This window comes from Numenius arquata, chromosome 8, assembly GCF_964106895.1.
Source record: "Numenius arquata chromosome 8, bNumArq3.hap1.1, whole genome shotgun sequence".
NCBI classification, from domain to species: domain Eukaryota; kingdom Metazoa; phylum Chordata; class Aves; order Charadriiformes; family Scolopacidae; genus Numenius; species Numenius arquata.
In genome coordinates, this window is record NC_133583.1 from 44,111,623 (window position 1) to 44,137,246 (window position 25,624).

A 25,624-nucleotide genomic window follows, 5' to 3' on the forward strand; every position below is an offset into this window, starting at 1 on the left:
TTTTACAGAAACTTAACTCTGCTGAAAAAAAAGACAGCTATGAAACGGAGGATGAAAGTTCATGGGATAATGTTGAACTATGTGATTACACTACACAGTCTGTGGAGGATGAATCTTACAGTGATATTAACCAGGAGCATGTAAACCTATTCCCCATATTCAAAGGTAAAATGGAAGATCATGAAGCTGGTGATAAATCTTCACTTGGTTATGAGCAGAATGATGGCTTTTATTTTGAGTATTATGAAGATGCTGAGGGTGGTACCTTCCTGCATGATTTGCATGATCCTCAGAATTTAGAAAATGTAGGATCAGCATTGCCAAAGCATAATTCAGTTTTCCATTGGACTGATTTATCACTTGAAAAGAAGTCCTGCCCATACTGTCCAGCAACCTTTGAAACAGGTGTTGGATTGTCCAATCATGTCAGAGGACATCTTCACAGAGCTGGACTAAGCTATGAAGCCCGTCATGTTGTTTCACCAGAACAGATAGCAACAAGTGACAAAATGCAACATTTTAAAAGAACTGGAACAGGAACTCCTGTTAAACGTGTTAGAAAAGGTAAGTTGTGTTGGTTTGTGTTTGTTGTTTTTCTGGGGGTTTTTTGGATTTTCTTTTAAAGGGGACAAAGGGATTTATTGAGCACTAAACAAGACTTGCTTTACCTTGTTGTAAAGCCTGTCTTGTCCTTGTGATTTGCTGTTGTTACGTTTAACTGTATATTATTGTCAAAACCCATGAAAATTATTTTCTTTGTAGCAATTGAGAAATCTGAAACTTCCTCTGAGCATACATGTCAGCTCTGTGGAGGCTGGTTCGATACTAAAATTGGATTGTCTAATCATGTGCGAGGACACCTGAAGAGGCTTGGCAAAACCAAGTGGGACGCACACAAGTCTCCGATCTGTGTTCTGAATGAGATGATGCAAAATGAAGAGAAGTATGAAAAAATCCTGAAGGCTTTGAACAGTCGCCGCATTATTCCCAGACCGTTTGTTGCTCAGAAATTTGCATCAAATGATGACTTTTTATCTCAGAATGTTATACCTCTTGAAGCATACCATAATGGCCTAAAGACTGAAGATACATCTGTGTCTGCATCGGAGGAAGAAGGGCTGAGTTTCCTAAATGAATGTGATGAAACAAAAGCAGTGCTACATGATGGGAAAAAAAATCAGTCACTTACACTGATAGAACTCCTGAAAAATAAGAGGTTAGGAGAAGAAAGGAATCCTGATATTTCTCCTCAGAAGATGCATAATCAAACTGCAAGAAAGAGGTTTGTTCAGAAATGTGTTCTTCCATTAAATGAAGACAGTCCATTGATGTATCAGCCACAAAAAATGGACTTGACTATGCAGTCAGGTAAGAAGATGTTTCTAGCTGTTGACAACATTTCCAAAGAATCCTTTAATTCATAGAAAATGTCCAAGTGCAGAGTGTTTTATTTGGGATTCTGTTCATTTAATTCTTTTTTCATTTCCAGAGGACACTGACTGCAAGAGGTAGCACAGCAAATTTTTCTGTTGTTTTTTCTAAAGTGAAAAAACCCATCAGCAGCACTGAGGGGTTTTTGCCTGGAACATAGTTCCTGTTCTGCATGTGGCTGGGCATACAAATTCAAAGTGGACACAAAATGAGCCTCAGTGAGGAAGAAGACACATCCTGCAATAACAAGTTGAAGTTTTCATGCATATTGGGTAGACTAACAGTTCTGAAATGTTTGGGCTTGTAACCCGGTTTCTGGGCATGAAAACAGCTGGTTTGGGACCTACTTCTTTTAAGTCTCTGAGGTTTGTGCAAAGCAGCATTTGCTCAAACTAACAGAACTGTTGATACCGTTAAAAATGCATAAAGTTCCAAATTGGTAAATCACTGTCAACTAATTTTGATGGTTCTAGGCAAACATACTCTTACAACAGATTAATTCTTGTTTGTTTCAAAATTGTGGCTGCTGTGAGAAACTGATGCTTGCTTAGGGCCTGTCTATCCCGAGTGAAGACCTGTGCTGGTTCAAACTTTGTTGGAATACAGTTGTAGCCAGTGGGTTTCTAAGGCACAGCCCCTGACCCATACGGGCAGAGATTGCCCCTCCACTGAGAATTGTGCTAATGAAACAATTCTATAATCAACTTCCTAGATACTCTGTATACTAATAGAACAGGTTTTTAGAGTGATGTTTTTAACCTACTTGTTGCATAAGAGTTATTTCTAGTCTTGGGGAATTCTTACAACCTCCTTTTTAATGTGTATGTAGAGCTTGCATTTACCTGTTTCTTGTTTGGACACCACCTTACAATACTGCAGGATTCTTTAGATTGAGGAGCAGGATCTTATTTTTATACCCCTGACTTTTTTTGGTTCTGTTGGTTTTCTTGTTATTACCCCGTGCAGGTTAGTAAAACTGGCAGTGCCTAGTACTTTTTCACCTATATTCTTGTCTTCCTTTAAACAAATAAAAACAATAGCAACAATCCAATGTACTCAGAAGTTCTTTTAGGGGACTACAAAAGTGTGGCAATTGATTTCTTAAATAGGCGGCTTTCTAAAATGACATAGTAGAGGTGGAACGGAATTACATTTAATGTCTTCTGGACATCTGTGGTTGTCCTTTAAAACAGGAGATTGTTTAATAAAGGAAGTGCATCTTTGACAGGCTTAATGATTTGAAAAACAATGCTGAAGGGATAGCTTGCCAAACCTGACACTGTGTATTGCTTTCTGTTTAATATTTACCAGTGAATACTAGGTAGCACCTGTTTGGTTGTGATGAACAACCAGGTAAAAATAAACATATGCTTGCATAGTACTAACAGTTTTGAATGGGGCCCTATAATTACCTGTGGCTGAGGTAACAGAATTTGACAACTAACGCACTGTGCCAGTTGAGTTAATAAGAAAATATTTAACATCAAGTTGAAATTCTTCTGTTTTCCCTAAAAAGGCAAATATTTCTAATTCTGGTTTTAGTTTTTAAAAAGGGTTTTACCAGCCAGGTGTTCTTCTTCTGTAACTTGGCTGAAAAAACAGCATGTCTTCTGTGGGCTGCTGGAGAATAGGATTCTTTCTTTCCTGCAAAGAGAGGCTTTCCACTGAGTAGTTTTGGCTTTTTTTTTATTTTTTCTTCTAGTAATTTGTTAGTAGAGAACTTGAAATATTAGTTATCCAAAATAATATATCTTTGGTAAAATGAAGGGAGAAACATGGTGAAGTTGAGCAGGGAATAAGTTATAATGGTTTCTTTGTCTGGTAAGTGAGGAGTTCAGTAATGTTTCACTGTTTTCCTGTGATAAATAGCATATTGCTTTGTTGATCATTTATTTAGCACAAAGATTTTGGAAAAAACTTCAAATCATTAACTTTCATTATCGATTGCGCATCTAAAGTAATGAACAGACAACGCACTGAACGAAATGTTTTGTCTAACAGCTGTTCAGTGGTGTGTTTTTACCACCTATTTATCCGAGTCTTCAACAGCAGCCTAATTTAGTATTGAGCTCTTTAGTTGTATGGGTAAAACACTTAATTACCACTTTGTCAACTAGACTTTTTTAATTCTCTTTATTGGGAATGTTGCAAGCTCTGAAATTTCTCAACAGAATTGTGCTATTCAAATTGCAGGATTGTATTTTGGGATTAGAGCTTCATAATGCGGAAATCTGTAGGAACTTGATAATAGGTATTAAATGCAGAGCAGCCCAATGGGCTCAAGTTGCCTCCTTTCTGTTCTTTTTCAAATAACATGGTTTGGCTTAAAGCACTAGATGGAAAACTAATAACGGTTAACTTGGATCCTTCTAATATACTAAACAATGGCGTCAATGCAGTGAATATATTTTAAACCATCTTTATTGCAGAAAACTTTTTACAACGCTTTGAGAATTTCATTTTTTGAAGAGAGAACTGGATTATAGTTTTCTTTTGAATGATAGGTATGCCTGTGAAGCTTAGAACGTGTGTGCATTGCAATACGACGTTTACAAGTGCTGTTAGCCTGTCCAACCACTTACGCGCTTATGCACGAAAGAAGAGTGCTGGACTTTTGACTGGGACAGGTATGTTTTGTTACAGATGTAAAAGCAAGTCTGTCTATGATACATTTTCCTCATCAGACTGGACAAAAGCATATGTTAATTCAAAATAATTTTGAAGCTTCTGCTGGTAAACAATTTATTTGCCATCAAACTTCAGCAACCTGTAAGAAAAGGTATGTTGCTGTTGTCCACTCTCATGTCTGATTTTCATTCTTATTCATTTATTTTGGAGCCAACACTTAAGGTATGTAAGCAGAACTAAGAGATGGTCACTTAAGTTCACTCTCCTACAATATCACAACTTCCAAACCAGCTAGTTGACCTTCTAATGAAGTGTTTTGAAAGTACCTCAAAAAGGAGAGGAAAAAAAAAAAAAAACCAAAACAACAAACAAACGCCACAACAAACCAAAAAGTAATTTTTACAGTCTAGTAGATATAGTTACTAAGAATACTCTAGCTAAAATAGGAAAAGCAAGGCATTTAACGGTTTATTTCTAACAACATATTGTATGTAGTTGGATTAATTACTTGTTTGGCTCACAATCCAAAAACTGATCTGATATGGAGTGAGTGTAGTTATAGCATTTGGCACTGCTATTAATGTTTTTTATTAAAACACACTTCATTTTGAAATTCCTCTAATATTCTATATTTTGACTCTTTTTCCAGAGGCCTGCAGTTTGCTTGGCTTTAGGCAATTTCTGAGTTTACTTGGATTATTGCTGAGATCAGTGGGATTTAGTATGATCAACAGCAAATTGGGGAGCAGAGATGGAATATAGTGAGGAAAATTTGGAGATACGAAGTCTGGAATATTCAGTAATTCAGAAGGGCAACCATCAGTTTTCTGTGTTAACAAGCACACTTTTACATAATGATTTGGAAAAATGCATAGTGTTTTTTTTTTTTTTTATCTGCAGATGTAATTCATTACGATAAGAATGACAAACTGTTTCAGGATTTCTCTGCAGAAGGCTAAAAACTATTTTTACAAACTGGGCCTGTGGCTGCCAGGTCTTACAGTATACTAAGTTAATGCTGTAACAGTAGATTTAGAAGGAAGTCAGCAGATGCAGTAATATCCAATGTGTAGGAGTGTATGCCTTTAGTTAGTGATTCTGAAACTTTTCATATTTACTCAGTAGAAAGGTGATGATCGTGGACTTCATTTACCACTCCTGTGGTATTAGCCCTGTTGTAAGTTACTTTGCTTGTATACCCACTGGTGAAATATTTTTTGATAGCTCTATATTTAAATTGCACATTGAAATCTTAACAATAATTCAGTGGAGGAGACACTGTGGCAAACAGCACAGTACGCAGAGGTTGCATCCTGGACAAGCTTCTGTACCTCATCTTCCCTTTTGCTAAATGGGAAAAGTGAAGGTAGCTTGTTAAAGTGCTTTCAGGGATATTTGTTTGCTTTCTTTAAGAAATGTATTTTGCTAGCAGAGTAGTAGCATAGTCATCAGAACAGTTGCCACTTTCTTTAAAAGAACTGAAAGAAAACTCTTAAGTCTTGTATCACTGGAGCTAGAAGTTTGTTTAAAATGAGGTTAGAAACAAAGCTTAAAAAAAAAAAGCTTAGAAACAAAACTTTAAAAAAAAAAAAAATCTTTTGATCTCAGAGGCCTGTAGCTGGGCCAGATAAATAGCCTGTACCATGTGGATAAAGCCTTTCACTGCAACCAATGACTTAGAGAGGCATATGCTCTAGCTATACATTATGCAAGCAATGTATATTTGTATTAACTTAGTCATTACCAGTAAAACTGTTGTAACTCTGAAGTTTGTAAACTTTGCTCATTGACTTTTCATTTGAGCAAGCTCAATGCAAGGCTTGTATGCTTTACAAGCATACAAGCCAGATACTATGCTTCTAAACAGTGGTTTTATTTGATATTTCACTTTATATTGTAAAGTTTTGTGAAGGGAATTATTTTAATGCAAGATTTCACTAGCACACACTAGTTATAATCTTCACTATGTTTGTCGTTCTTGGGGAGATCTCATTTTTTTCTTATTAAAAAATGGTTGCAGTTGAGAGCAATTTTGAGATGTCTTCAGTTTGGCTTCAGCATGGAACCTTTATGGAGACAATGAGAATATGTTTATAAAGGTTCCTCCTTCTGTTTTCACAAAGCCCTTCTTATATCTTCTAAAGTAAACATAACTACCGAGAAAAATCAAGTTGGTTAATACTTGTCTCGGTTTCTTCCTGTAATTAAATAATTGTGTGTAAACATGAATGCTGTAGTTCTTTTATTTGGCAAGTGTTACGGGAGCTAGGCGTTACTGTTCAGTAAGAGAAATACAGTAATCTCGGCATGTCACCAAAGTGAGACCTTTCCTAGTGCTACATTAGCTTATGTACTAGTGTCCTGCTCAGTTTTTCAGTTTGTCTGCGTATGTTTTTGATATTGACTGTCATCATGTTGCTTTTCTAGCAGGTGCCCTGCTTCTTCAGAGTCAGCAATATGATCACATTTAGTTAAATCTAACGCTATTTTTTTATTCAAATGCAACTTGACAGTTTTAGTGGTACAATAGACAAAGATAAGCATAATGGTAAATTTTGAGAATGGGCTCAAGAAAAACATCCTAGAAGTGAAAATGTCTAGGCTGTTGGCTATTCAAGCTTAGTGTTTATTAAACTTAATTTGTGCCTGTAGTTAGTTATGCAGTATGGATCCACTGTACAGCAAATGCCTATAGAGGTTCATTTGGATAGTTACTTTCTTTTCTATTAGTGCTTGCAGGATGGTCTTCAGATGTCTGACTGGAACACTAATTATTGGTTTTGTTGTTACGCAGTCCAATTTTGAACAACGTAATGATTTAATTGCTCATCTTGAGTAGGTGCTAATTTCCTTTTATACCTGTTTTGATGAATAGCGACACGATAGTGTTTCTCAGAGCATGTGACAAACTTGTTTCTTTCTTTTGATTGTCTTCAGTGCATTGGACAGACCTATGCAAAATCTTCAAAATGCATCTTGCTCTTCTTGCTACAGTTGTATGTCCATCTTCCTTCCTTTTCTTGTCTCTAGGCCTCTCTTCCCCCCTGAAATCTCTTGATACTCTTGTACCCTGGCTTTTTACATCTTCTCTTTGTTGACTCTTCACATACTCTGTCTGTTCTTATCAGCTGTTGTCCTCTGGGAATTGCCGCTCTCTTCTTTGGTCTTTGCTTCTGCAGATGGAGACTGCTTTTTCTGAAGTTTGGGAGAGAACAATAAAATACAGAGGAGTCTGGCCTTTGAGCCAACAGTATGACTGAGGTAGCAGTTCATTTCTAATACTGCTTTGTCAAAATTGTAGTTTTGGGAAGTTTACTTCGGAAGCATATGTAGCTACAGCAGAAACCAGAAATCCGCTGGCTTTGCGTGTCTTTATTCTGTGCTGTCACACTTAAAACTGATCAACCAGCACAATGAGCTAATTTTGAGTATCCCATAAAATCCTACAGGGAGCAAATTACTGGCGGGTTTCTTTAATGCATTTTACAGTGCAGTAATGATGAGGATAGATAGCGAGTGATTGAATTTGAAAAATTAGTGAATAAATATACAAGAAAGATAATTCATAATTTTTTACTCTTTAATTGGCAATGTTTTTAAATGGTTAATTAAATCCATTTATGCCTGCAATTATTCAACTTGTGTTAGCTTACATATACTGTGACAAAAGTAATGAAGTCATGAAGTAATGAATGAAGTAATGAAGAAGTAATGAAAAATACCCAGCGTCAGTCTTCCTGAAATCAAATGTATTCCATGTTAGGGGACATCAAGAAGCAGAGCACACAAATTAGCATAGATGCACTTTAATTTTGAACCTGAGACCAAATGTCATGGCATGAAGGACATCTAATTGTGACTTCTAATTCATGTTGTCTTAGACATGCTTATTTTAGCCTCCTATCTCCATCTGTTTGTAGTCTTTCTTGATAAATGGTCACAGAACTGAAGAAGACTTTTTTATATGCAGCCTTTCTACTTAGCATATATTTTTCTAAGTAGTGTGCTCTGAAATTTGAGTGCCTCAAGCAGATTCCTCCAAAGTTTGATTGTCTTTTGTTTTAAATGGGCTGTTTTTCTGTCGCGCTGTATCAGAGATTTGATGAAGTGGTGTAACTGGTAGTTTACAAAAAGTTTTTGGAATAGCTACTAGAAAACACCTAGTGGCCAAACTTGAAGCAAGGGAAGGCATCTTCCAAAAAGAATTGGGACTTTATGGAGAATGAAGGGTGATAGTTCGGTAGCTGTGATAGCCACAAAGTGGACGTTAATGGTAGGTAGTTCCTGTCTTTCTATGGCGGTTTGCTGCAATTTCCATGTGGCTTACTAGAGCTAAGGAAGGTGCTAAAGCTGTACTTTCTAAGGCAGTTGTGCTTTGTTACAGTAAAGGCATTGGAAGAACTGTAACTGAGTTTTGGTCAGAATGTAGTTATGCTTTCTTAGGGGTGAAGCAATGGTGTGACTGACTTGATGCTTGGCAAGCACTTGTAACATCATACCAACAGAGTACTTAAGTGTGTGCGTGTGACTTCATTTAAACTTGTTACGCTCTGGATAGACAAAAATGAAGTTTATGTGTCAGCTACTGATACACATCTCTGATAACTGGTGTTGGAATTACGGTTTTCAACCAGCTTTACCCAGATGTTACACCTTCTCCACTTACTTTCCAGTTTTATTGGAGTAACTTCAAAATGTACTTGTGCTCCTTTGTGTCCCCTACAAAGTGAAGGAATATGCTCACTAGGTCAAAAGACAAAGGGAACAAAAAATACCCCTTGTAGAACACAGGTTTAGTATTCTTAGTATTTTTTGTAATGGCTTCTTGCTTGGACAAATCTACTTCCAGTCTTGGCTAAGTTACTCTGAGAATGTGTGGAGTGCTCTGAATAGTCTTTTCTTGATGTCTTTTTCTGTTCTTTGTTTTGTAATTTCTCTATCTAGAGCCTCCTTGGTAAATGGCTCAGAGGAGATACCCGTTCTGTTGTTTTCCTTGTTTTTTCATTGTTCTTGGAAAAGGTACCTTTCAAGGAAGTAGAAACTACCTTCCTGGTGCATTACGGCAGTTTCTGTTTGTGTTCCTGTCTATTTGACTGCGGAGTAGTTCAAAGAGTTTTTTTCTTAGAAGATTACACACATACAAAACCATTAGGTTTCAGGAACTCTGTTGTGGAAGACCAATTCAGGTCTAGTAACATAGTGAAAGCTCTCTGAAGTGCTTGGGATGTATGTGACTAGAATCAAATTTCTTGATGGGAATGAATGTCTTAAGTTTGCCAACATGAAGGAAATACGCTAGTTCTTGTTTCAAATGCATGTAGACTTCTATAGAAGGAGTAGAAGGAGCTTCCTGTCTGCTGCTTTTTTTTTACTCAACTGACATCAACTAACTGACATCAGATGCAACTCATGGATGTGTTTGCATTCGGATAATACTGACTTCTGTTTCCCTTCTTCCCATGATGTTCTGCAAAATCAGCAATGGCAAAGCTTTTGCTGTAATAACTGCTACAGATAAGTCGCCCCTCATGCAAATAGTTCTCTTCAGAGAATGGGTGCCTGCGTTTCAGTATTTTATCTGCTTACATTTCTGGTGATGATGTTACCGATGTTACAGTATGCAAAATATTTATACTACTTGGTAGTTCCTACAGTCTGAAAGATAGTTAGCTTTTTTCTTCCTAATTATATGAAGAATGTGCTTTTGATGAGAGCATAAAGCATTAAGAACTCTTTATCTATTCACTTATCCATAAGTTATCATGGGCATTTCTGTCTATCTCTCCCCTGCCACCTTGAGTTACTGCCTTTATATCCAAACTGCTTTCATTGTTGCTATGAGAAAAAATGCTGTTGAGCCTCATCTTCCTAATGATGGCTTGACCCAGGGTCTGAAGGAAGTCTTTTTAGGTTTGTATCTGCTTTCTACTTGTTTGATTTAGTTCTCCAGTACCTTCAAACTTCAAAAATTCAGTCTAATTTTTGTGGATACCGTAGGAATCTTTAAATCTGGGGTGGAACTGGGAAATGTCTGGTGTATCTACAAGTTAAAAGTTTGGCTATGGGGTGAAAGCTTGAGAGGTGGTCATTTGGAGGACTTGAGAAAAACGAAGAATGCCATCAACTCTGTGTTCTTTAAATGAGCAGGTTTGGCTCACCAAATGATGTCTTATGCTTCAGAATACTAAGAGGTTTATCCTTCTGTTTTGTGTTACAAGAGTCAAAACTTAGATGATGTAACTATTTTAAAAATTTAACTGTTAAGATGCTTCAGTGGCATAGCATTATGCCTTTTTGGTATCAAGAATACGACTTGTTACTGTCTTTCAGGCTTCTGTGGAGTGTTAGTGTTGTTGTCTTATGTTTTGGAATAGAGTGTAGCTAGATACGCTTCTCAGTTCAAGCAGTCCCAAACTTCTTGTTTTTTCTTGAGCTTAATGAGCTGTTTCATCATAACAATATTAACTGAGTTTAATTCCCTCATCTCCCAACTTTGGCTGCTTCTTAGAATCTCCAGGTTTTGTTACAGATTTGTATTACATCTGTCTATGGGAGGTACAGCCCTCAATGCTAACTCGACCCGTTTGTTATGCATTTCCTGCGCACACACATTCTTTTCATACATAGTTTAAATGCTTAGACTAAATTTAAAAAGTGGCCTTGCCATCCCTGTTGAATGTCCTAATACCAGCTCCCACTGCCAAGGATTAATACATAATTTTTGTAAGATGTGTTAGAATTCAGACAAGAGTGAGGGGGAAGCTTCATTTGAAATTCTTAGAATAAAAGGACAAATGGCAGGTGTTTTATTCAAACTAGAAATTCTTGATTGTATTAGCTGAAAGCTACAGCTTTGTGAAGTTGTAACTTGGTTGAACGTGAGTGGTCTTACAATGCTACTTGAACTACAAAACAAGTTCCACGATTTTGACAGCGTTTCATGCATGAAAGGGAATTTCCAATGGTGCTTTGCTTCTGTATAATTCTGCAATAGGTTAGTAGGTACTTGCTGATACTAAAACAACAGTTTAATGCTGAATGTCAATTATCTAGTCTTTTAAAGAGCAAGCACTGTGCTAAACTGAAAAAAATAGCTTTGTGTGTTTTGTCAGTAAACTTCTTAGAATACACTGTAATTGTTCTGGATTTGCATTATAATTAAATGTAGAATAACAAGGAGGTAGATGTCTTTTCACTACTGCTATAGGGGATGCTTACTAAATATTTCTGGTTAACTCTCATTGAAGTATCACTTTCACATATGGAAATTTCTCTCTTCTTAGCTTTAGACTGTAAGCAAAAGAAGTCAAGGTCAAGATCTGGAAGCAAGAAAAAAATGCTGCCATTACCTCATAGTGCTGATGAAGTTTACATACTCAGATGCAGGTACACAGGGTTGTTTTGTTTGAAAGAATTATTAATTAAGAATTACTAAGAATTTAATTGAAAGAGTTATTAAAGGCTCGGTAATTTTAGTCAAAGAAGATTTAAGATTGTATCCCTTAAATGTGTTTGTGATTAAATTGAATAATAAGGGGGGGAGGCAGTTGCCTATTTTCATTAATTTGAACAAGAGGACTTGAATCAGTCGTACTGAGGTATTAGGTTGCCAGCTGTTTCTCTAGCTGAAATCTTGTTGGTCATGTCTGAGTAATATTATGTCCTTCAAAAGAACCTTACATAAGAACAGCAGACTGTTATTGCTAGTGTTAAAAACTTAAGAGTGTAAGTTGTGTAAACTGCAAAGTTTTTGTGCTCACAGTTACTATAAATGAAGTCAATTACTAAGGTTTTCAGTGAAAATACGTAGAAACAAACTTCAAGAAAATTAAGATTTTTCCACTTAATATGTCTGTCTTTTATAACTTTTCAGTAGTGCTAGTCTTGATGGAATTTTAATATTTGCATAGGTTTTGTGGTCTGGTCTTTCGAGGACCTTTGTCCGTTCAAGAAGACTGGATAAAGCACTTGCAGCGACACATTGTCAACGCAAATCTTCCACGGACTGGAGCTGGCATGGTTGAAGTTACATCACTACTTAAAAAACCTGCTTCAATTACTGAAACTTCATTTTCTTTACTGATGGCAGAAGCAGCATCATAGAACAAGGAAACATTTTAAATTTTAATTGGATGTAAATTTGAAATACTTTGTCATTTTTTAAAATAAATTGCTACACTAAATTATGTTTATAATTGCTAAAGACAGAAAAATAGAGGAAGTGGATTACAGTAACATCAAAATAAATTGAATACTTAACAGTTACAGTAAGTAGTCTTTATATTTTATATAGGGTGGAAGATGTGTTTTTAAGGTTTATTATGTTTTTTTGTCAGTTACCGTGTTCACTATCAATACAAGACCATTACATGTATGGCAGCCATTTTTAAATTGTTGCACATGAGTACTTAAAAGACAGATTTTAATAAAACAAAGAAACCATGTTCTCTTCAGTGTTACCCAAATCAAGGCTCTGTTTATTCCAAAAAGAATTACATAGTAAAATAAGATATTATATTTTGTTTGTATGTATGTAGTGTTTTGTATAATACCAAGAACTGCTAATACAATTTACTCAACTTAGGGCATTAAATATCATGTACTTCATAGTTCAAGAGACTGTTTCATTCAAATAGGGCAATTAGTACTATTCTATCTAGGTGTGTAAGTGTTTTTTTTAAATCACATGAGGCTTTTTGTACTAAAAAAGTGGAGGGAAACTTGTTTAAACAAATTTCTAAGAGAACTATGTACATAATACTGGAAATTTGTGGTAAGGAAATATTCTTTACTTCAGTTGCATTTCTCACTGACAATAAAGTGGTGCATCCATGCTACCTCCTACTTGTCAACAAAGATGGTATTTACCCTTATGTTTTTGTATCATAGTAGATTCGACCCAACTTTCTTTATTACAAAGCATCTTTTTGTTAACAAGTTTGTTTCTTTATGATGATTTACTTAAAGTCTGACTTGCTTACAGAAGTTTGCCTCTCTACTATTTTATTTAACACTGTAGAAATGTACTAATAAGCATTGCTCACTACACGGTTAGAGTAGACTTTTCATTTATAATTCTGTTTAAAAGATGGATCATTTTAGAAAATTCAAACACAGATTGAAATGTTTCTACATATGAAGAGAATGTTTACAACTTAAAATTTAGAGCTTGTTTTGGATGTGATTATATGTATGAAAACTGTAACACTATGCTCATGCTAAGGACCTACTTACAGAATTACTGAAATAAATGTGCTGTGAGGATGGAAATATGGTGCAGGTGTCTTGGTCATGATGAATTGTGTTTGTTCATTTAAACTGTTTCAAAACATGATTTTTGTTTAAATCAAATCAGATTCCTCTACAAATCAATTTTGTATGCAAGTAACATTTCATTTTACTCATATAGGGTAACAGATACTGTAGTTAAGCCAAGGATATGCATTGATATTTTCTTTATATGTAAATAAAGTTAAAAGCAGTTAAAACAAGAGGAGTATTTTGGTAGAGTATATACATACCTCACTGCCAGTGAAATTGCTTTCCTATGGTATATCTCCTTACCAGAAAAATCTCTAAATAAAAAGGTTTAAAGAAAATCTAAATGTCTATAATGTGAAGCATTTATTTGCATTGTGTGAATTAAGTTTGTGAAATTGATTTGTCTTGCTTGAGATTAGAATCTTCTCATGATCTTAAGTAAAAGTACATTTACTTGCAATAAACTGACTTGTTCACAGATGCGTTACACTTGATTGGTGGAAAATATGAATAAATGTCTGTCTTCCTGTATGTGCACAGTTCAGAGATAACACACGAGGCTTGTTAATGTTCTGGTAAAACAGATAGGCTAAAAATACACAGCTGTTCAGGACAGAGTCCTGAGACAAGGCCATCCTAGCTCTGTCAAGGCTATTGGTAAATTAGTGCTATTGGGTGTTTTACTGTACAAGTTGCTACAGATAACTTTAGCTTTATTGTCCAAAATTATTCCTTTTTTTTTTTTTCTTTTTTCTTTTTTTTTTTTTTTTTTTTTTACCTGGAAGATCTACATCAGTACATCTAAAGGCTGGAGAAAAAAATACTTTAGAGATTTTAAGAAAGATAACTGGGATGTGGAAGTGTATTACAGACAAATTATGTGTATGCAGACTAACAAATTTCTAAATTTGTGGATGATTCTGGGATTCTTTTTATGTGCTGTGAAAATGGCAGATTTGCAGCACTATGTTGAAACAGAATAGAGGGAAGTGATCAAATCACCTTGAATGTTTATAATGCTTTAATAGAGTGCTTGTTTACCCTTCTCACCAAAAAAAGGTGCTTGTGAGAGTACCATATTTTGTGGCTGTTTAACAGATGAAAAAAATCAATTAAGTGCAAATGATATTTATCTAGTATTGTTAAGAATGCTTGTAAGGTGAAGCCATACCGTGCGGAATTTAGAAGTAGCAAAAAACTCTATTAGGTTCATAAGAATAATAAAAAACCCTAGTTAATTCTATTTAATTCATTAAACCCCAACAGTGAGCTGCTTTGTGTAACACTAAAATGCGAGGTAGTGTCTGAAGAGCAGGGAGCTCTAGGCCTGATTAGTTTCCAAAATGAGATTCTTTTGATGAGGAGCAGCAGTTTTCAGTGGCGAGCCTTGCTGAGGGGGTGCGCTGGAGCTGTGTGTCCTGCTTGCATCGCATCCTTGTCGTGATATAGTCTGAAATATATACGGAGGTTCTGGAACTTTTCTGATCATGAAATTGCATATATGATTGATATGGACTGAATTATCTTTAAAAAAATAATAATAATAATAATAGGGTAGCCTTAAGCTTTTTTTAGCTGCTAGTCCTCAAGTGGGGCTATTTGTTTTCTTGGTTTCTGTTGTTTGGAAATGCAGATCTTCTGTCACAACCTACAACGAGATATCAATCCCCCTTTGCAGAGTTACAGAGATTCTAAATAATCTGGTAGAAGAGGTTTAATTAAATCAGTCACTTTATTGTATGAATCTCAAGTTTTGAGATGCGTGGCTTGAGAGGCTCTATGGCAGTCTGTGCTAAAGAGCTGGACTTCCAGAGTTGCACTTGTGAACACGAGTGTCGGTCTGTTCACATTAGCTGGATTGCTTCGGGGTGAAGGCTGCAGTGACGCAGTGATTTTTGTTGGGTTGATTTTGATTCCTTATCACAATCTTACGTGTTTCTGGAGTTACACTAGTTTCTGGTAAAGCTCTCTGAAGTAGCAGCCTCTGGAAAATTACAAAGGGATTTTCAGAATGCTTAGAGAAGCCTAGGAAATTGTAGAAGACCACCCTCCGTGTTTCGTGAGGTGGTTGCCTATATCCCCCAGTCCCAGTGATACTTCCAAATAATCTTAAAAAATTGAAACTCTTGTTTGCGTTGCTTGAAAAGAGGTTGCTGCAGGACCTTGGAAAGGTGATTTTAAAGCGCTTGTGGTAGCTGCTGCCAAGTGGTAGTGTGATGGAGGCAAGTGGATAACAAACGTTGGCTCGCGAAGATCCCTGGGCGTTTACTCCTGTTTGCCATATACAGCTTCATATGGATTGTGTGATTTGTATTGGGTGGGCTGCTCCCACAAGCCGAGGTGGTCCACCTCTGCCCGCAGATCCAACTCCTGCTTCCTCAGGGCCCACCTTACCCAGCCCGGGGTGTCAGGAAAGGAGCTGCTGATTCTTCTCGATGGGAGAAGCAGCACAGACCAGGCGGTAGCGAACAGTAGCCACTGGGGAGGGAGAGCGAGCACCGAACCTGCCGAAGGTGGGATTGTGGCAGTTGGAGTTTATGTCCTGGGCCAGACTTGTCATGTTTGAGCTATGTGCCTGTTCAAAGTCCTGCCGTTTCAGCCGTGCTCAGGGAAATCACCAAGGTCTTTGAGGTAAGTGGATCACAGGAGGAGCGCCAGTCATGAGTTGGGGCTCAGAGAAGTGCATCCATCCAAAGTTTCGAAAGGTCAGCATCACAGGACTGAGACGGGGAGGTCTGTTTCTGCAAAGCTGCTCTGACACCAGTGCTTTTTCTGGGCCAGTTGTGGTTCTAGATTATCCTGCATGTCAATAGTGCTTTAAATCTTCTACCTGATTCTGAAAACCTACAGAAGATAAGTGTTGGCTGAACAAGGGTGGAAAAATTAACAGCAAATAACACCTACTTGCTTTTAACTGAATGGTAAGGGCTGTGAAGGAAGCCTGTTTAGGTGAGCACTATGGTTAACAGACTTTTCCACTTTTTATCACAGTAGTTAATAGCCTGGATACTTAAACACCGGTTTCATACTAAAAAAAATATTGGTTTATATAGTTTTGACTTTGTTTAAAAATAAAATCTTTTTAGGGTGGTGCTTATTTAAAGAGCTGACTGCATTACGATATATTTCAATCCACCATGCTTTGTAGGTGCTGTTGCCTGATACATGGGTAGCAATTTTGATGTAATGGAAACATTTGGCCATGGTGCCGGGTCTGTAATCTCTTGCAATAAAATGTTCCTTTTTAACAGCGCAGGCTTCTTGGTGTTCTTCCCGCGGCTCCGAGGTGAGCTGCACGCATGCGTCGCTTGAACCGGGGGGCTCCCGCTCCACCCAGAAGAGTTGGACGGTGAGGCAAAGAGGGCAGTTCTGCTGGCCGTAGCCTTCTGGAAATTCAGAGGGGAGAGGCATGGAGAGGGTGTTTGTGTTCCGCTGTTGGAGGCCAAGGAGGAGGATTGGTGGTGGAGGGAACTTCACCAGAGCCTGGGGCCCAGACCTGAATCCCTCACTTCACAAGTAACAGCGGTTCTCGTCTGCACGTACCCTCCCACCTCTCACTCTGCACAGCCTGGTGTCGCTGATGCCCTCTTTCCCAGCTAGAAACTGGTTTTGCCTACAGCAGAGGCTGCGCGGTGGCTTCCTTCTGTACCTGGACCCAGAGTTCCCTGAAAAACCCCATTGGTGTACCTGGGGTGTCCCTGTGTGCCCTGCAATTCCCCACAGCCTCCTGCTGCAGCGTGGAAGGATTTACTGCCATGCCACGACCACTCACACCCACGCACTGTAAGAACAAAAATGTAGAAATTGATCAAATTTAGCTTAAAAGTATTTTTCATTTTTCCTTCCCCCCCCCCCCCCCCCCCTTTTTTTTTTCTTTTTAAGCAAGGGCTGGAGGGTGGGTTCCCTCCACAGCCTTGCTAGGGTGAATAGTCGGGCACTGCTCCTTCTCGTTTCTAGTTGCCTTATAAGCTGAAAAACTTGTATTTTAAAAGGCAAAGCAGGAAATCCTTCTAACTTTAGTGCCCAGTTTGGACATACGTCAGCTGTCAGCCTTTTTATATAAACTCTTAGGAATACTCAAATGCATCAAGTAGAAAACCCTTGTTGGAGTAGCTGGTGTCTGGCTGCGGCGCTGCTTTCCCCGGGGGGGCAGCGGTTGCGGCTGCCCCGGCTCCAGTCCAGGAGGGGCGGCAGAGAGGGCTGTGCGGCGTACAGCTGGGTACAAAGGTGGTTCGCGTGTGTTGCCTGAAGATTTGACGTGCTGTTATTTTTGCTAGAAATAAAAATTGGGATAAATGCATCCCTGTAGGAACGCTCTTCTCTAGGTGGAGGCAAAGTTTGTTACAAAAGCTGTGGAAGACCTGTCTCGTGTAGGCTCAGGCACACTTTTTTAACTACAATTAAAACCCAAGCTAATAGCATCCCTGGTAACTGTGAGCCCGGAGACCTCAAAATTACAACTCTTACTGTCCGGTGGGGGAATGAAGGGAGCCCTGGAGACTTCTCACAGCTTCCGTAGTGTTTGTAGTATACGTGTTGTATAAATTGCAACGCTGTTGGGCTTTTCATCCTCTATTTTCTCTTAAAAGTACAATTTTGACTCCTAAGAGCTGAGGTTTACACACCAAGTGGTGATGATCCCTCTGCTTTTGTGTCACAGACCTGCAACACGAAACATTCTTACATGACGTTTATGGTGAGTGTTCCTAAATATAACCCACCGCTTTCGAAAAATTGGAAACTTCACATGCTGAAACGTTTGATTATGTATCTTTAAGCCAGCAGCAGCTGTGAATCATGTTTGTAGCTCTCTGTGAAACTCCTCCAAATCCATCCTCATTGCTGTAGCAACAACTGCTGAAGCTCTGAATCCCATTGTGCTCTTTGAAATGGCTTCAGAAAAGAAGTGTCTGATAAAGCAGAATGCAGGCTGACACCATTAACCTGTGTTTTAACCAAATAAGGAATTGCGTGTCACCCAGGTACAAGTCTTGCTGACAAGAAATAATTCTTTCATCTGTCTCTTCCCTGAAAAAACAATTGTGTGAAAGTAGGAGAAAGAAAATAGCCTTATTTGGATAAAGAAGCAGGGAAAAAAAAACCTTTCAAAAACGAGCAAACAAACAAAACCCCATAGGTTGAAACAGAAACTGCAAACAGGGGAAGACAGTATAAGCCTGAGGTTGACACTTGTTTTGTAGTCCCTGAAATCCAGCTGATGGCTGTATTTGCTGTGTCTCCAAATCTTCAGGGGTGCATTTGGGTTCCTGGCACAGAGGAGGTTAGGGCAAATATTATCCTTAGCTGAACAGCCAAGGAATAAGTTTTAACCCCAAACTGAAAGAAATAGGCAGTGACAGGGAAAAGTGGTTTTAAATCCCATTTCTTGTGTTGGAAGTCAACTGTACCCATTCCCTTTGCCATCTGGAGGACGTTTACTGATGCTTTTTAAGTGCTGCATATAAATCCATAGGCACTCGGTCCTGTCATGAAGGAGTGTGAGCTGCTTTTCCCACATATGGCCTCACTCACAAATTTGGTACTGAAATCTGAATTTTCCACGTTCTGTTCATGTAGGAATTAGCATTCACTGCCTCCAAAAAAAATCTCTCCTCTTTGCTATTTGGCATCCATCATTTTATAACACTCTCTTCTCATTGAAATAACCTCCACTACTAAACCTGGTGTTCTCTAACTGCAGCTGACCACGAGTGCTAATAAACGACTAAAGACCCTGACCCAGAATGTGAGCGTTCTTCCAGGATCCCAAACTCATTTCTTTGCCCTCAGGCCCAGGTTCCCATCTGGGGACGGTACTTAGCCGCGTCTCACTGGGCTGCTAGCCTGACTGTTTTCATTATCTTCATTCCTAGCTTGGTTTGTTTTCCCTTTCCTTGTTTTTTGCTTATATCTACATTTGCTTTTTCTTCTTCATTTTACATCCCTCTTGTTCTTTAGGACTTTATTTTACCACTGGCTACCAGCGATGAAGCTTTTTTGGGAAAGTCCTATGAGCTATGTCACTGTGAAGACAGATAAGAATACTGCTTAGTGTTCTTAAAAACATAGTTAATGACCTGATTTCTGATTTATTTTATATGAAGACAGTAGCTGTCTGTACCTAAGTGGTGGTGGGAGGAGAAGAAATCGCACAGAACAAAAATCCCGAGTTCTACATCTGGTACCAACCCAGGATTCCAGAGTTGACTCCGCTGTTGGGAGCTGAGCTCCTGCCTCATGAGTTACTGTACGTAGCACGGGTCATCTGGGAAAGTCAACATCTTGTCCCATCTTTCCGTTTTGTCTGCATGAAGGTGGGTTGCTGATTTTCTCTTTTTTTTTTTTTTTTTTTGTTTCCTGACAGCCTTTCTGAAACCATAGAAGTATTTAGAAAATTTAGCATTTGCTTGAACAGTTTTTGTGAATAAGCAGCTGCTTAGCTTTGAGCAAAGCAAAACAAGGATATCTATTAAAAGCTGGTAAAAACATATTGGAGATAAGAATCTCAGTCCATTTACTAGTAAATGATGAATGTGATAGCATGAAATTCTTAGGAAATTAAACTGTGGTTTCAGATTTAGATGTAGAAATGTGCCAGCAGTATGTGAGCAGCCCTCTCCACTGCCAGCAGCAAACAAAATCAGCGACCTGCAGGTTTCTGTAATTTCCTGCAATACACCGCGGCTGGCACAGAATTTCATAAAGGATGGGGACAAGAGAAGGAAGCCCTGTTTTCCCATCGTTCCTGCATTGTGTGCTGGCCACGGAAGTCGTGTGGTGGTCCAGACTACATCTTCTTTGTGTTACCTTAGAAATTGAAAGCAGCAGGTATGTTACACAAGAGTATCTACAGTCTAGATGTGTATGACGCCTGCTACCACAGCAGCCAGATTTACAGTGAACAGACCTTTTATGTCTTTCTTTGTTGAAGAAGTAGGTGCTTATCTTGCTGTTGTCCTTCAGATTTCAGATGTCTTCCCTACCTTAACAGACTGAAAATGTCAGTCCTGGCAATCTAGAGCTAGGTATTTGGATAGCGTCCTTGTCTTGGAGAGACTCTGAAATGGCTGGTGAGAGCTGCCCATCGTCAAGCAGTCAGGCCTGATGGTGAATTTGAGTGCTTGATTTCAGGTTTCTGTCTCTGAGGAATTTGACTGAAGGTGGCAAATCTGTTCTGCTGTCACTGTTATTACTGCGCAGAGGGAGAAAGCACTGACCGGTTTGGGATCAAGCTAAAAATGGAGCAGTTACTAAAATTTGAACTAGGTGTATTCAGAGCTTCAACTGCTTCATATTCCAGCTGCCAGCAAACGGCAGCACGTGCTGCCCACAGCCAGCGCTGGTATTCACTGCTGTTCCGGGGAGCTTGTTTATCAACAGAGAAAATCTGAACACTTTCCCTGCTTTGTTTTTGAACTTCTACTGCATGCACCTTCTCTCTCAGTCCTTTTCCCCTGCCCCCAGGAAAGCGTTAGTTGTGTCACTTTTAACTAGAAAGTTTCTCATTAAAAGTCTGTGTTAATTCTAGAAGACTTGCAAAGGTGAGATTTCTTACCCCTTGTTACCCTGCAGACCTGAACTATTTCTCCACCTGAAGGTGGTCTCTGCCTACAGGGGTTAATGAGGCCCATCTCCAGTTTTGTACATAGGAAGTAAATCAAATTAAATAATAACTATAAATGTAGCTTTTCACCGCACCGATATTTTGCCCTGGTTAGGAGTCAAAATGGTTTTGATCTTACTCAACAGGGAAGCTCTGAAGACAAGAAGGCAGTATGAAATCATAGTCTCGTTTAGGTGTGGTTAGTGCTGAAGCTGGAAAATGGAGAATGGCAAAGCCATGACCAAGGGCAGCGGTGGTGCTGTGGACACACCGAACGAAGTCAGATACTACTCCTTAACCTGTCCTGAATGTTAAGTTCTCTGTTAAAAGTCCACAAGATCTCTGACCTGATTAGTGCTGGGAACTAATTGGATAGGAGAGAGGAATCGCACCTACTGCTAAAAAAAAGTGCTCAGAAAAAATTGGTTAAGTTGTCAGAAGTTAGCCAAATGCATCTACTTTGAAATACCCTATTTGAGAAGTTAATAGGTGGAGAATAATGTAGTGTCAAACTACAGAAAATGCAGTATCAAACAGGTGCAGCTGACATCTGACATGGTTGATACATTGATACTTCAGAGCAGGTATTATGTAAGAAAATAGCAAAAGTGATTGAACGACTTTGGGGAGCCTTCCTAAGAGTATCTGCTACTTCTAAAATGCACGTAAACCTGAATCATGTTGTTTCTCTTCCATACAAAAAACGGCTTATATGATAGAATGGGAAACACAAGATAAAAGGAGAGAGTTATCTCACTGCAGTATTTTCATTAGGATTGTGCAGAATAAGTAATTTCCCATAAAATGGGAGGGGTAGAGAGCACTGGAACCCGCATGTGCTGCAGCAAGGCTGGTAATTAGAATGTAGCCAGGCAAAACCACAAGGGGGTATGTAATAAAAGAAAGCTTTAATGTGATTTAAATACCGTGACGGAGTTGCATTCAGTGACAGCCTGGTCACCCAGTACAGTGCGACATCCTCCTCTATAGAGATGTGTTCCTGCAAGAGGCTCCTGCACCGGCCATCTGGCTCGGGCTGCGGGAGCCCGGCACAGTGAGGGACATGTAACCCGGTGGGACACACCGAATTTGCTTTAAAGTAGGTACAGTATCTTCTCATAATAAAAGCTTGAATATGGCCCTAATTTTCCCTCGTGTGGGAGTATGTCATTTAAAAGGGATTAAAAACAAAGATAGAGTGTATTTTGGACACATGCCTATAAATCTCCTTCACGTACTTTTATTGCTCAGGAGCACGGTGGGGAAGGTATGTGCTGAGAAGCATGGGTTGTGGAGGACCATTACACTCTTGCTCAAGAAATTTGATAAAGCTGTAATATGCATCCACTGTTCCAAAAGCCTGGTGATGGGAAGGAGGCATGAGCTGGTCTTTCTTTCTCCATAGTTTCCTTTTGGCAGAATACAATTCCTTTTGGCAGGGACACCTCCCACTAGACCAGTTTGCTCAAAGCCCCATCCAGCCTGGTCTTGAACATTTCCAGGGATGGGGCATCCACAGCTTCTCTGGGCAACCTGTGCCAGTGCCTCACCACCCTCACAGTAAAGATTTTCTTCCTGATATCTAATCTCAATCTAAAGACAAAATCTAAATCTAAAGACAAAACTCCTCTGGTTTTGTCTGGTTTCTTCTAGTCAACATGTGACTAATGGGGGGTGATTTATTTGCTTCCACTTCTAAACTTCCTGTGCCATCTACTGAATATTCCTAGAGTCTGGTGTGGGTGTGTGTTGCTGTCCTTTATGGGTTTATTTGCCTTTCACTGGTCCTCGAACAGAGATCACTGCTAACAGCAGGCGAGGCAGCTCCTTCTGAAGGCAGCCCAAGCTGCCCTGCACTCTTCCCAGGAAGTAACTTCTTTGAGAGTGGAGATCAGTCACTTCTCTCTCTGCTTTTCTTGTCTTGGCTCTGATCGGAATTGTCCCCTTACATCTCCTTCCCTCCGATAGTACCATGTTTTAAAACCTGGCTTTTTTTCCTTTTGCGCTATAAATACATGGACATAATATTGCCTGTATTTGTAGAGTTCTATTTGGGCCATGCAGTTTTGTTAGTCAAAATTATTCTGTGAAGTAAACAAGTATCTGGATGCTTTATGGACATAACAATTCTATAAACAGTTTCTATAAGTTAAGTATTTTTAATTGAAATATCTAAATTAGTTTTGGGTTTTTTTGAAAGTAGGTGGATTTTGGATTGTTCACCCATGTAAACGACAAACTACAGTGATGAAAGGCATGATTTAAAGGTAAATGAGGTGCTGGAGTTGCAGAACTCTTAAAACTTCACCTGAACAGATTGGAATTCCTAAATACATCAGTAAAGCAGATGTTAGTTGATGCTGGAGCTCTCTAGAAAGATCTCGGCTCTGCTCTGAGCACTTAGTACTGAGAATGCTTATTCCAGCCAAATACATTTGACTTGTGTCATCTTCTGCTCGCTTGTTTGCAGCACAAACAAGGCAAAAAGAAGATGTTTCCTGCCCCACTTGGGCTGATGCAGCAAAAGCTTTCAGCATGTGAAAGTCCTGAAGGACATGAGTCCTGGTCACAGATGACATTCTGATGATTAAGACATTTGGGAAGTGAATTGGTTGGACAGATCAATGGCCAAAAGACTCAGTGATGCTTGTCCTAAGGGCTACTACCTATGTATTCCCTTGTGCTAAGGCAATAGTAGACAGCGCAGACAAGGACCTGAAATTCTCCAAGACTGGGGATGCTCAGAGAGCAGAAGGTACACCATCTTGTTTGTCCTCCTCTGGTTTGCCCCAAATCGCATTTGTGAAAGGAACTATTCTGGAACAAATGTGGAGCCTGGTGGAGTTTAATGGGTGGCTGTGCTGCTGCTGCTCAGGACATGAGCTTGTTTTCATCATTTTAAGTTGTGCTTTTTCCTTTAACCTTCATTTCTCTGTTTTTATCTGTTGATTTTCAAGCATAATGAATACTCCGAAATGAGTAGCATGAAGAGAAGAATCAGATTAGCTCTTTAAGTTCTACTCTGTGTGATCTGGAGTAAATGAGGGGGCTGACTGTCTTAGAGCTGTGTGTCTCAGCTGATGGAGATTCTGGCTTTCTGTCTCATGCCTGTGTGCAACTGAGATGTTCAATTATTTCTGAAATGTCACTTATCACATTGGATGTTACTGTTGCTGTTCTTAAAGAAAGTTGGTAGAGAACTAGTTTTTAGAAGTTTGGTGTTTTTTATACTCCAAGAGGATGGAGGCCAGCAATGACACAAATATCACTTGTGAGAACAAAAAGGATAATCTGGAAAATTGTCAGTGCTCCAGGGCACTGGATTTCTAAATGTCCTGGGCTATGTTTAAGCGTGTCATCAGGATTAAGGGAAAAAAACATCTCTTTTCTGTAACACTACCATAAAATAACTTACAGACCTCAAGGTCCTTTCCAGCACCTGTATATGAATAGAATAATGAATCATTAAGAGGTGATGCAGATAGCGTAATTCAGATGTCGTACTTAACAGTTTAATTTGGTCAGAAATTGTATCAAGCAGACTGATGCAGGTGCCGGCTCTATCTGCAACATACTGAGCAACAACTGCAGCAAAACCAGAAAGCAACAGCTGACCACCTATAACTCATTTAGTGTGTTCTGCAATAAGCCTTACAGAAAAATTTATGGAGCAGATGGGCAAAAAATGTTTATGGCCTTATGTGCCTGTGACTTTTCGTAAACAGATAGAAGTGAACGTATCTCAGGAATTCCTCACTGAGGTTCTTGGATCACGTAAAAGCATAAGATGGGCCCACTGGAGAGGATTCTTGAGCCTTGAAATGAAACCGTCACGGATGCGATTAAAAATAATACTTGTCACTGTTACAGATGTAGTATTTGGTCATCTAATACATGTTATAGAAGATCAGGATGATGTAATTAGAGCATCTGGTGCTCCACGTGAGACTAAATTAAGAGTGCCCCTTATGGGGTTAGGAATAGGGGAGTTCTTAGCAGAGATTGTCACTAGCTAATGAAAATGTTAACATCTTACACTTCATTTCAAAGGAGGATGCCTGGAGGATCACATGACTGCATTGTCCATGACTCTGTGGGTGAACTCCTGGGTTGTGATCCTGAATCATGTCAAAACAGCGTCTTGGTGAACTGGTAGAGGTGTAACAGAGCAGGATGAATGGGACTTTCCTTCCTTTCTGGATCTGTTTGCAAGGGCAGCTTGTGATGAAGCACCAGCGCTGCTGCACCAACGCTGCCCAGTGCTCCGTGGACCAAGGATGGGCACAGGCCAGTGGAGGCAGGAGGATGCCCATAAATCTGCGCCGTGACTCCTCGGCACCCACGTTGTCTCCTTAGTGAAGAGGACTCGTGAGAACAAAATGTAGGTCTGTGGTGGTTTCAGTGTTGCAGACCAGAGACGATGGCCATGCTTGATTCTTTCATCTCTTGCACAATTTCAGCTTAAAAATACCATGAGAAGAAAGACTGTTACTTTTTCTGTACCATTTAATATATCTTTGATTGATACAAAAATGAAAGGAAACAGTGAGCTTATGTATACACACACACACACACACTTACACACCCATTCACACATGCACAAGAAATGCAGATAATTTACAGTAGCATTTCCCCACTGACTTAAGTGGGTATAAAAATCACAGATGTTTATTACTTTGGAGATGAAGGTCTAAGGTTACC

At 39.0% G+C, this 25,624-nt stretch overlaps 1 protein-coding gene across 1 annotated transcript in view; it reads left to right on the forward strand.

Annotated features, from left to right (window-relative positions):
• ZNF644 (zinc finger protein 644) overlaps positions 1 to 13,791 on the forward strand; it is a 30,368-nt gene extending 16,577 nt beyond the window's left edge. Inside the window, exons 4-8 of the mRNA XM_074151955.1 lie at positions 9 to 564; positions 763 to 1,368; positions 3,936 to 4,058; positions 11,343 to 11,445; positions 11,970 to 13,791. Coding sequence (XP_074008056.1) covers positions 9 to 564; positions 763 to 1,368; positions 3,936 to 4,058; positions 11,343 to 11,445; positions 11,970 to 12,162 — 1,581 coding nt within the window. The 3' untranslated portion in view covers positions 12,163 to 13,791. The remainder of the gene's footprint in view (positions 1 to 8; positions 565 to 762; positions 1,369 to 3,935; positions 4,059 to 11,342; positions 11,446 to 11,969) is intronic.
• The last annotated feature ends 11,833 nt before the right edge of the window (positions 13,792 to 25,624 follow it).